This window comes from Electrona antarctica (genome assembly GCF_951216825.1).
Source record: "Electrona antarctica genome assembly, chromosome: 7".
In the NCBI taxonomy this organism is placed as follows: Eukaryota; Metazoa; Chordata; class Actinopteri; order Myctophiformes; family Myctophidae; genus Electrona; species Electrona antarctica.
The window spans coordinates 12,999,413-13,012,757 of NC_136812.1; the positions used below are offsets into that span (position 1 = coordinate 12,999,413).

The following is a 13,345-nucleotide window of genomic DNA, read 5'->3' on the forward strand; positions in this document are numbered from 1 at the left end:
ATGTTCTTCTGCTGCAAACTGCACTCTGGCCCCTTACTCTGCATTAGACCTCTGGCTTTCTTTCTTCTTAGGATAAAATGATTCAAGACTTACCACTACCGTAACATAGGTTGACATTAAAGGCATTTCCACACAGCATAGTGTACAGCCAAAATCTTGCTTTGAATTCACACTTTACTCTTGTTCTTCTTCACACCAGCATCAAGGCAGCTTAATAAAAATCTGACTTAGAAATAACCTATAAATAATATGCTCCTCGGAGCGCAGGTCTCCGCCAGGCTGGGTTGCCTAACCAGGGCCTGCAAATCTTGGAAGTAGCCAATCGGAATGAAAAATCTGAAAATCACATGAATCCAGAGATAATGTGTACCGATTTGTTTGAGCTTTGGATAAGATCTTTATGAGTAGTAGCAAAATGTGTGTTTTGAACAAAATTAAGGCCTGAAGGAAGAGTTGAATTTTCCATGGAATCCAAGTAAAAAACGTATTTGACTGTAATACAGTCAGTGATCTTTCAAGACTTATACTGTAGGCCAAAGCGTGAAGTGGCCTGTTCTATGAATCTATTATATGAATCAGATCATTTCTTAGCTTACTGGGAGTGTGCATGCAAAGTTTCATGTCGATCCAATCCGTCTAACAATGCCGGAGAGTAGCTGCTCACAAACAGACAGACTGATGTGATGGACACACGGACACGCACGGCATGCACTAATAAAAAGCGACACTACCATGATTCCTGCCAGCATGCCGTTGTTTTGGTCAAGGCAATGCATGCTGGGATATCGTGTCCACTACCGGAGCTTTTAGTTTGAGAAACCCGTGCTAGAGCATCAGTAGAATATGTTTCATGCTTAGATCAATGTGGGTCAAAATGTGGACAATTTACATAAACCTCTGTCGATGTCAATTAATGCACATTTATCACGTTTGACTTTGGCGGTATGCAGTGGGTGGCATATCAATGAGGACCAGAGTCAAGTGTTTAGTAAATCACTTTAGATCAACTTCTAGTATGTATGTAAGGAGGTACAGTATCAGTGGTGTAAAGTAACTAAGTACATTTACTTAAGTAATGTACTTAAGGACAATTTTGAGGTATTTGTACTTTACTTGAGGATTTCCAACTTCCAATACTTTTACTTCTGCTCCAGATCTGATCCACTACATTTATTAGAAAACTTTAGTTACTAGTTACTTTGTAGATTTTGATTATTATTACAAAAGTATTATTTTCAAAACATTTTTTTACATTTCAATACTTGAAATTGGACATTCTGCACAATGAGTACTTTTACTTTTGGTACTTTAAGTACATTTTGATGCCAATACTTTTGTACTTTTAACTCAAGTGCATTTTGAATTCTGTACCTTTTAACTTTTGCAACTTTTCTTATTTTAATGATGTTTTGGGAGACAAGAAACACTTGCCTGGGGTTTTTTATGTGGGTAATTTGTGTTTTTAGATATTTTAGCATTTCAAAGTGTCTGTCATGTCATGGACACTGGTCTCACTGCTGGATTACTACAATGACCATAATGCTTTGCGGCACTCACCCCACCTTGTGGAGAGGGAGAGCGCTGTCTTACTGAGACAACATGTAGTCCAGGAAGGAAGTGAGACCAGTGTCCATGACATCACTGGCACTTTGAAATGCTAAAATATCTAAAAACACTTCCCCCCCAGGAACGTGTTTCTTAAAATAAGATCTGGTTGCAAAAGGGGTGAAGCGGCCCTTTAAGTAAAGAATTTGAGTACTTTGTTTATTTCCACCACTGCATGTGATTGGCAGTACATTGTCTTGTCTCTCTGTGTGTGTGTGTGTGTGTCCATGCTTCCATCCAGGTCTGTCTCCTCCCGTCAAGAAGGCAGAGATGGACAGTCCCTCTCCCCAGGAGGACTCACCCAGACTGGGCTCCTTCACCCAGCACCACCGACCCGTCATAGCCGTACACAGTGGTTCGTAAACACTATTCAGTATTTAAGTCCGACGTCATTTTGTAGTGCTACGTTACGTCCGGGTCCAAGTGGCACCAGCTCCGGTCCGCATCTCATTGTAAATAGAATATCTAAACGCGTGAATCTTTTTACAATGACGTTATTTTTCAGAAAGGAAGCCATTGAGGGTTAAAATGGGTCTTAATGCTTCCAACAAGAGTAGAATTATTAATGTTTTGTACAAGTGTCAATGACAAAAAAAAAATATGATGTGGAGACAATAAAGACTATTATTATCATTAGTGGTAACAGTCCATTTGCTCAGTAAAATATTTCGGGGGCATATTAAGAATGTTTGCAGGCTTGAGTATGTTGAATCTAGTTTGCATTAATGAGGATTTAGTTGACACAATGAAATAAAATGGCGATAGTATCCAGTGTCTGTCACAGCCAGATTTGGGAGAGCAGCGCAGCTTTGTTGTTGCGAGGAAAGCGGTAAAATTAGACTTTCGTGGTTGTTTTCGTCTCAGATTTAGTCCGACGGAGCGTCACAGTATAACTCTATGGGGACACAAAAGCGACACAAAAGTAGGACCCGGAAGTATCTCAGGAGGGGGCGCTCACGTCACAGCTAAAATACTGAATAGGCCCGTCATAGCCGTACACAGTGGTTCGTAAACACTATAGGCCCGTCATAGCCGTACACAGTGGTTCGTAAACACTATAGACCCGTCATAGCCGTACACAGTGGTTCATAAACACTATAGACCCGTCATAGCCGTACACAGTGGTTCATAAACACTATAGGCCCGTCATAGCCGTACACAGTGGTTCATAAACACTATAGACCCGTCATAGCCGTACACAGTGGTTCATAAACACTATAGACCCGTCATAGCCGTACACAGTGGTTCGTAAACACTACAGACCTGTCATAGCCGTACACAGTGGTTCATAAACACTATAGGCCCGTCATAGCCGTACACAGTGGTTCATAAACACTATAGGCCCGTCATAGCCGTACACAGTGGTTCATAAACACTACAGACCTGTCATAGCCGTACACAGTGGTTCATAAACACTATAGGCCCGTCATAGCCGTACACAGTGGTTCATAAACACTATAGGCCCGTCATAGCCGTACACAGTGGTTCATAAACACTATAGGCCCGTCATAGCCGTACACAGTGGTTCATAAACACTATAGGCCCGTCATAGCCGTACACAGTGGTTCATAAACACTATAGGCCCGTCATAGCCGTACACAGTGGTTCGTAAACACTACAGACCTGTCATAGCCGTACACAGTGGTTCGTAAACACTACAGACCTGTCATAGCCGTACACAGTGGTTCGTAAACACTACAGACCTGTCATAGCCGTACACAGTGGTTCGTAAACACTACAGACCTGTCATAGCCGTACACAGTGGTTCATAAACACTACACTATAGGCCCGTCATAGCCGTACACAGTGGTTCGTAAACACTACAGACCTGTCATAGCCGTACACAGTGGTTCATAAACACTACACTATAGACCCGTCATAGCCGTACACAGTGGTTCGTAAACACTACAGACCTGTCATAGCCGTACACAGTGGTTCATAAACACTACACTATAGGCCCGTCATAGCCGTACACAGTGGTTCGTAAACACTATAGGCCCGTCATAGCCGTACACAGTGGTTCGTAAACACTATAGACCCGTCATAGCCGTACACAGTGGTTCGTAAACACTATAGACCCGTCATAGCCGTACACAGTGGTTCGTAAACACTATAGACCCGTCATAGCCGTACACAGTGGTTCGTAAACACTATAGGCCCGTCATAGCCGTACACAGTGGTTCGTAAACACTATAGACCCGTCATAGCCGTACACAGTGGTTCGTAAACACTACAGACCTGTCATAGCCGTACACAGTGGTTCATAAACACTATAGGCCCGTCATAGCCGTACACAGTGGTGATCATTAGCCTGGGCAGCATGCCATTTCGGGTTTATGATCCAGTCGGGAGCGGATGGTAACTTGCGTCATGTTTTGTAGTCAATGATTTGTAGTCATCAGGCAGGAAACCACAAGGTGGAATCAGAAGTGCCCAAAATACTTCCTGCGATCATAATCTTAGGGCCTACCTAGTCTCGCGTTGCCAGACTGTTGCCTCTCGCAAATTTACAAATGCTTCCGTCATACAGTCTGGAGCAATGGAAAAGCTATCATGAGTAAAATGTAAAGCGGAAGTGGAGCCTCCTCTCCACTTCCGTTTCGTCTTTACAGTCACGCAAGTTATCCTAATATAAATAGAAAACATCTAAGCATATATAGCTTGTTGCTTAGCAGAAAAATATATTTCGTGAATATATATTTCGGCATAATGACTAAATTGTGGAGAAAAGGCGTAAAAATAAACTACTCAAAACGAAAAACTCTTCGCAAAATCGTAAAAGAAAACCTGATGTGTTTTAATTAAACCTCAGAAGTAGCGATTCCCTCTAAGCTAACCTTTTTACTATTTTAATTAGTTTTATATTTCTTTAAAGGAGCATTCAGTGATTTGGGTGATTTGGAAAACCACCCAGTCCGCCCCGGTAACAAAATGTGCACATGCACACTCTACAGTGGGGGGAAGTGCAACAGGCCAACAGCATGTGCACCAATGCTCGATCATGATTGGAGGAAGGCCCCTCTCCTCCTGATTGGATGAAGGCTTTGCCACCCGCCACCAAAACTGAAACTAGGGTTTTTTTTTACCCCAGGGGCTCATTGGGGACAGGGAGGAACTCCTTATATGGTCAGCACACTCTATAGTAGGGAGGATTATCAAAAAAAAAAAGAAAAAATAAGTGGTATTTGAATGAAGTGAAATCACTGAATATACCTTTAATATATGTTATTTGATCTGTGTCCATGTCCAGGTCTATCTCGGAGTCCTCATCCCTCGTCATCTCTTCATTTCCCCCCCTCTTCCTACTTCCCCCACGGCGCCATCCGCTATCCTCCTCACCTCACCCAGGACCCCCTCAAAGACCTGGTCTCATTGGCCTGTGACCCTGCCAATCAAACCCCCAGCTCTGTAAGTACAACCAATCAAACTCAGTTTTTTTGAGTGGTGTAAACCACTCCTACAACTGGCTTTGTTAGTCTGTGCAGAAAAGATGAGCATGGTTGCTATGTTCACCCTGTTCACCCGGGTGTGATTTCATTACGTCAGACATGATTTCATTACGTCAGACAGGCTATATTACACCACTCAGTTCACACGGGTGTGATTTTTTAAATAGAGGTTTAAATGCAGATGTTCACTTCTTAGTGCCTTTCTCTGTGCGTGTCTTTCAGTGGTGGAAAAAGTATACTCACATGTTATATTTAAGTAAAAGTATCAATACGACATTATAGAAACTAGAGCGGTGCCCGTTGGAGCCTCTACAGCGGCGCCCCTTGGGCACGGGCCTACTTGGAACGATGCAAGTTGGAAATTAATGCCTCACCTCACCCAGATATTATATCCGTGTCCCTTTTATGCCCACATATGGAGTTCCTTGTCAGGCATGCCCAAATATGGAGTCTATGAGACGTCAGAATGATGTCAGAACTGGCCAGCGCCATATATGGACACTGGGCAGTGGGCAGGGGCCCTGTCCAGAGCCCGGGCAGAGGCCTTTTGTGGCGGTTCTGGACAACCGTGGGTCCGACTGACTCGACACCGGGCACTGCACTCCCTGTGGTGGTGCAGTGTGTGTCGCGTGTGCCGAATTTGAAGTCTGTGGGGCGAACGGTTCTCGAGTTACATGCATTACAACAGTACACAGACAGAGACTTGGTGCATCTATAGTTAGATACTCAAAAAGTCCAGAATTCAAAATGTATTTGAGTGAAAGTACAAAGGTATTGGCATCAAAATACTTAAAGTACCAAAAGTAAAAGTGCTCACTCATTATGTATTCAAGTTTTCAAATGCATTAAAATCTACTGAAAATAGCAGATCTGCAAGTTCACAATGCATCGCATCGCAGCGCTTGTAGATCTGCTATTTTCAAATGGCCGAAATGTATATAGGGCTGAAGTGGTCAATTGGAAATTGGAAATCCTCAAATAAAGTACAAATATCTCACAGTTGTACTTAAGTACAGTACTTGAGTTACTTTACACCACTGATTGATTGATTGAAATCTTTATTTCACAGTAAGCAGAATGGGTACATTTCTAACATACTAAAATCTGCTACTTTGTGGACAAAACCATGAAAAGCACCAAGACTTGTTTACATCAGGGTCCTCCATTTTCAATTCATCAGAACAGTGTTGTTTTTGTCGACTTTTCTAAGATGAAAAATGTTCGTCGACTACCTTTTTTCACTGACGAAAACTAAATGAAAACTAAGCTATGATTACTAAAATGAAGACTAAATATATTGACAATTTCGTCAACAGATAAAAACTAGACTAAAATGTTAGGAAGGGATTAGTGGACAAGAGATCCAGTATAAGTCATTTTACACTTGGTTGCATGCTGAAAATAGCCGATCTACAAGCTCGCTGCGACGCGTTGTGAGCTTGTAGATCGGCTATTTTCAGCAAGTGTAAAATCAGCCATTACGCGCCATCAAGGCCAGCCAAATTACATACACAAATCGCATGACATTTAGTCGACTAAAACTAGACTAACACTAAGACATTTCAGGTGACTAAAATGTGACTAAAACTAAATGAAAACTATTCAAGAGACTACGACTAAAACTAAAATCAAAATTTGCTGCCAAAAACAACACTGGACAGGTCAAGGTCCCCATTCACTACATCTCTCATCCTTTCTCTCTAAACAGCTGAATGGCAGTGGACAGGTCAAGGTCCCCAGTCACTACATCTCCTCTCAGATGCTGGCGCCCCCCGGCCCTGCACCCCCCTCCTCCCTCCCCAGGCTAACTCTGCCTGTGGACTCCAAGACCAGTACCACCTCCTCCGACGGAGGGGCACACTCTCCCACGTCGCCTAGTAAGACACACGTTCACATCATACAGTACACACGTGATTATTCTTCTGACTACACATACTGTACGTCATTAGGGATGTCCCGATCACGTTGTTTTGCTCCTGATCTGATTCCGATCATTTGATTTTGAGTATCTGCCGATACCGATTTTTCCCGATCCGATATTTATATTTTATAGAACACGTTTATGCCATATCACAATAGTACAATATCCCAAATCACACACAATTTCCAGTCTAATATCATGATATGGATATAATATTGATACTAGGGATGTCCCGATCACGTTTTTTGGCTCCCGATCCGATTCCAATCATTTTAAAATGACGTGATCGGCCTCGATTTCCAATCACCCGATCCGATCGGGACCACCCTATACGTCATGTCCTAGAATGAGCGAATAGGGGGAGGAGAACAACGTCAAGAATATGATTATTGGCAGAATCGCGGAAAGTTTTGAATATTTGGCGGTCCCGTTTAAAACTTTCACTGCGTCGGTGGTTGTTGCGATCAACCTGCACTACAAATACTTCACCATATGTTGCGCTATGACAAAATAAACCCATAAAATGTAACGACGTGGAGGTTCCCTAATGCAATTCCAATGATAAGCTGTGTTGTTTTGGACACGGCCCGAAATACCCGCATGTGTGTCACGAAGAATATCATAGATACAAATGTGAAGTTGTGTGACATTGAATTTCATAAATGTTTTAGTAGCTGATTGATTATAAATGTTTGTGCGTGATGTTTTTTATTTTTAAGTTAAAGTTCTATATTCCTATTGAATCGGAATAGAGGGTATGCGCGTGACATCATCATCATACCCGGAAGTTATGCGGGAACGCCTACTGAGTAGCAAAAAACTACTTTCTGGCCTTGACAGCCCATACATCCAAACAGAAAAGTCCTATCTGATTGCATTACATGACTTTAAATGACATTCAATTCACTTTGTCACTCGATTTGCCACTCGATCTGCCATTCACTTTATGCATGCGCATACCCTCTATATAGAACTATTTAACATTTTGTCTGAACAAATGATGCAAGTGTTGATCCGACTTCTAGTCCCAGTCAGGTTCTTAAGAGTTTACCTGGTGGATGAGCACCGTAACAGTACAAAAGGCATTATTATGGGTTTAACGGTCTTGTCTCTGCCTCCCCTCGTCCATCCTCAAGCGTACTCGGCCCCCGGGACACCTCCAGCCAACCAACGATCCTCCTTCGTGGGAGTCGCCCCCCGTGACCCAGGTGGACTGTACCAAGCCCAGGTCAGAGCATGTTCAGTGGAAAGCACTGTGTTCGAACTAGGGCTGTCACCATTACACTAGTATATAAGTTGACCATTAATTATTGGTCACACACAAATAATTGCGATTGCCTGATTAACGATGTAATTGTGTGTTTTTTGTTTTTTTGCATTGAACATTGGAACGCTACAATTTCTATTTATGTTTGTCTTTTAGGCTTCAGATATGACAAATAATAACAACATAACAAAATAATCTTAAAAAAAATGAAAAATAACAAAAATCAACAGGTCACAAGCTTGTAGATCCACTGCTACTTTCGAAAAATATTTGATTAGGCGATTATGTAATAATTGTGCCAGGCCTACATTAGTTAGTAATTAAAACTGTGATTAGTTTCAAACTATGGGTTTTCTAAATTGGGTTGCACCACTCAAACACAGGGCATGTCTCAGCTAGTAAAGCATTATCCACAGTGGTGTCATGGTGTTTTTTTTACTGGTACCACAGCGTTTGAATGATGCCACGTGCACGCGTGCGCACGCACATGTACGCGCGTGCGCACGCACGTGTACGCGCGTGCATGTGCGCATCGCAGAACACACATACAGAACAGCTGATATAGCCTAAGCCTGTTGTTAAATAGTGTATGAGAGTTTTAGACACAAACACAAAAGTAGACTTAAAATAGTCAGACAAACATCTTTACTGCACACTATAGCAAAACTAAGGCTTTCTTCTTGTGTGCAGAACACCACAGCAGCAGTAGCCTACTGGAGCCATAAGCCTACTACTGCTGTAAGTGTGCATGCTTACCGTGCACTCAGGTATAAACAGTTAAAGCTGTCCTGGTGTTATGCAAAGTAATATCCATTTGATTCGGCACGGTACTTGACACAGCGTGAAAATAGACCACTGGGTACTTTGTGCGTCTTGCAAAGTCTGGTGACGCGAGGTTGATTAGGTGTGTCTTCTCTTGAATCTAGGGGGACACGTTCTAGCGTGCACGGCACGCACATGCACCGTTTCGTTCCGTCCCTGCGCGTGCACGTCAAAAAATGACTGGTACCACGGCGTAGTACTGCGTTCTACGAGCATGACACCACTGATTATCCATAAAGCTGATCATAAAGCAATAAACAATGTAAGTCACTGCAGCGTCACAAGCTATAACGGAACTTCCAAAAATGGACGTCAGTGGACTACAGCAACTTATTAAACTTAGTTGCCCTTTTTTTGGCCTTAATTATGTATATTGTTTTGCATATGCATAAGTAATGATGAGTAAAGAAAAGTGTTATGATTAATTTAATAGTAGTTAGTCTAGTGGAGCCTCTATGTACTGTTGTTTATGTTAAAAACAATAAAGCAAAACAAAGAATAACCTTATACTATTGCTATAATGATAGCTTGTTAACTGTACATCCAACAATGTATATACAAGTATCATGTAATGTTCCAAAAATGTGATAATTGGTTGGTTTATTACAGTAATAAATTATATAGTGTGGAGCTTGCACAGCATCTATATCTAAATGTACACCTTTATTAACGTTTCGATCTGAGTTGCGGAGGTCCGTAACAGTTATGCCTAGAAGTTGGTATAGGTGTATATTTAATAGCAACTATTAGCTCTACAGTTTGCATGGTGCAACCGTGCAACACAGCTTTAATTAATGACGTGTAGACCTCGATTCAGTAAACGCTCACTATATTTGCAATCTAAATTTAGTGAGGTCTTGCGCACAACTGGTGCAAAATAGCCTCCATATAAACTAAACATATTGACTGTTTAGCAGACAGACAGACAGACTGCAGAGATTTTATTATTGCTATACATTTTGATAGTTAGTTTGTAATATAACTATGTAGTACCAGACATCACGTCCTCCTAATGGAGGGTTTGGGTTGATTAATTAGTTAGATAATAACAATGCTTCGATAAGGTGGTCGACCCAGGCCCGGTATAGCAGACTGCAGAGTGGCTGCTGGCTACTGCATTGCAGTGCTGCTGCTCCATAAAACAGCCCAGCGAATACTGCTGAGCCAGGAGTATGAATGTGTGTGTGTGTGTGTGTGTGTGTGTGTGTGTGTGTGTGTGTGTGTGTGTGTGTGTGTGTGTGTGTGTGTGTGTGTGTGTGTGTGTGTGTGTGTGTGTGTGTGTGTGTGTGTGGTGCGTGCGTGCGTGCGTGCGTGCGTGCGTGGTGCGTGCGTGCGTGCGTGCGTGCGTGCGTGCGTGCGTGTGTGCGTGTGTGCGCGCGTGTGCGCGTGTGTTTGAGCTGAATGCAAGGTGAAATAAGTTCTGGGTATAGTTTGAAGGGACAGTAAGGTGTGTAGTCTAAGCTTGTCAGAATAGTTAATCTAATTGCCTGATCAGACCCTATAGAACTGCTGGGGAGATGAGTGCCATGTCTAGGATCGACAGCATACTGATACACTATACTATTATGGTCTGTTTAGATCCCTGTTAACCAGTGGTGGAAAGCAACTAAGTACATTTACTTAAGCACTGTACTTAAGTACAATTTTGAGGTATTTGTATACCTCAAAGTATTCCAATACTTCTACTCCACTAGAGACAAATATTGTACTTTTACTCCGCTACAATTATTTGCAAACTTTAGTTACTAGTTACGGCATAATGAGTACTTTGTTACTTTTCGTACATTTTGATGCCAATACTTTTGTACTTTTACTCAAGTACATTTTGAATTCCGTACTTACTTGTAAGGGGCGACTCACACCTTCGCATCTAGCATACAACATTGATGCATGCTAGATGTAAAGAAAGTTTTGTTTACATCTTGCCCCAATGCATTTCCAATGGAAGTCACATGGTTTGACACAACATTTGTGTTGTACGGCTTTCGGCTGTGTTTCGACTGCCCCCCTCCCCCTCATACAACACAAATGTTGTGTCAAACCATGTGACTCCCATTGGAAATTAATTGCGAGCTTGCATCAGTCAATAAGTCTCATGCATCAGCCATACATCAATCTGTTGTAAAGGTGTGAGTCAGGCCTAACAAAGCATATGTCTACGTTACAGTATTGATACTTTTACTTAAGTAAAACAGTTGAGTACTTTTTCCACGACCGCTGTTAACGCAACACAGAGTTATGACATCACATACATTGAGTAAGAACCAAGGCAGGTTCTTTTGGTAAATGTAACCCATTACTTTTTTCCTGAGTCCACAAAGTTAAACAAAACATATTTTCATCACTGTATTATGAATAGAATTATAATAACTATTAATTAAGAGGGGTTTTTTTACGGTTAACTCTGGATGTGTGGATTGTGGAATTACAGTATTTTGGTGTTATCAATCTGTTAATAATCTCGGAGAATTGATGTTGAGTGAATGTACAAAGTAAAATCAACAGCTACTGTGTAACCTTATTACACTGTAAATCCAGAGGGTTCATTTAACTCTGATAGTGTACAAATGGAACCAAATGGACCTGTAAGTGAAGTGTCCATTTGTACACTCAGTGGAAAAACCTTTTAAGTTTTAAATCAATCCACAAGTTAAAACAAGAGTCTAATAATGCTGTAGTTTACCCATATTATTGTTGTTTTTATTTGACCTTTATTCATACATGTTAAATCCCCTTGAGATACAATATCTCTTTTACGAGAGAGCCCTGTTTTAAGGCAGGCTGTGTAACTGGAAAAGCTTTTGACAGTTTACTCATTTAATTCGCAGTTACAGTATCTTATCTTGTGATTGGTCTAGCGCAGTGACTATTTTTGGTTTCCTGCATTTTGTGTTTAATTTCAAAAGATTTGTCCCCAAAACAAAACAAAACAAAACAAGGAATGATGACATAGTCATAATGTGTCAGGTGAAACAGGCGCTGTCTCCGTTGTCCCCCATATTATTATTGTTATTATTTTAGTAATACGGTAATAGGCTAATTTCGATTAATTTAATTTGGGGGTCGTTGAAATTAAAATGGCTGAGAATCAATGGGTTAAACTGTAGACTATAGTTAATTCACAGAAAATACAATAACATAGCACATACGGTAACCATTTTTGAAACAGAGCTTGGTTTAGAAAAACCTATATTTTGCGCTAAAGTAATATATTGAATAACATACAAAATGTAGGTTTTAAGGCTAGAATGGCATTGTAGAGAAGTGGACTTGTGAGAGATGAGATTGTCTCTCCTTAATTGTGGGACTGCAGGACTCTGGAGAGGAGAAAGTTATAGTCATGAATGATCAGCTTCAGTCAGTTTGTTTGTTCATACCTGGAGTTGTGCATTATCTCCGCTGTGCACGGCAGCACAGGGGAACTGTCTTTATATCCATGGTGTTGTTCAGTCGCTTTCCATGTGCGACACAAAAGTACTACTGCAGGCGTAGCCATGCTGTTTCACGTAATCGTGTTGGACAAAACGAAACCAGCCGGACCAACGTTAATGGCTTAATGCATGTAGGGCCCGCATTTTCAAACTGTCCACTCGTCGCGATGGACCCGACGGTATAAAATATGTTGTGAGTGATTTTGTCAATTTCTGTGCGTGTGTGCATGTGTGCTTGCTGTCCCTGTCCCATTGGCCAGAGGTGCGTGTGTGCATGGATGCCATTGGCATGCCATTTGCTTGCTCTCCCATTGGCCAGAGGAGGCAGACGATGCCTAGGGCTAGACTAGACTATGACTAGGTCGTCTAGTTTTCATGAGCTTTCATTAGTCAGGTTTCACCTGACAAAAACGTTCTTGTGACTAGTGAGATGACTGGCGTGGCAGCGTCAACTGAGCTACATGGTTGGCTGTACGAACGTGGCAGGCAGCGTGAGCTGATGTTTATTGGTCTGTTTTTGTGTTGGACAAAGATAGGGACAGAGATACAGAGAGACCCTGTTCTAGACAGCTGCATGGGCCCTTCGGCGCCGTGCCGTAAAAATGACCTTGTTCATATTGTGTGGCTTTATGAAGGCTTACTATGGTTTACTGCTGATGCGGATATAATATATGAACACTGCATTGCAAAATCATAAAAAAAACTTCTGAGTGGTTTTGTGAATCATTCTCTCAATCTCCCTCTTTTGCTTTGGCTCTGTGATGCATTTATTTTCACAGATTCGTGGCTTTAATATCGATTTAATAGTTTGAGGGGTTTATAAACATCACATCTTTCAACTGTCACACTT

General features: G+C 41.7%; 1 protein-coding gene across 5 annotated transcripts in view; it reads left to right on the top strand.

Moving 5' to 3' along the window:
- Positions 1 to 13,345, top strand: part of LOC306926843 (nuclear factor 1 C-type-like) — a 69,644-nt gene that overhangs the window by 44,432 nt on the left and 11,867 nt on the right. For all 5 annotated transcript variants that reach the window (XM_079506310.1, XM_079506312.1, XM_079506311.1 and 2 more), the window contains 4 exons: positions 1,847 to 1,960; positions 4,856 to 5,013; positions 6,763 to 6,931; positions 8,112 to 8,203. In XM_079506310.1, the coding sequence (XP_079362436.1) occupies positions 1,847 to 1,960; positions 4,856 to 5,013; positions 6,763 to 6,931; positions 8,112 to 8,203 (533 nt within the window). The remainder of the gene's footprint in view (positions 1 to 1,846; positions 1,961 to 4,855; positions 5,014 to 6,762; positions 6,932 to 8,111; positions 8,204 to 13,345) is intronic.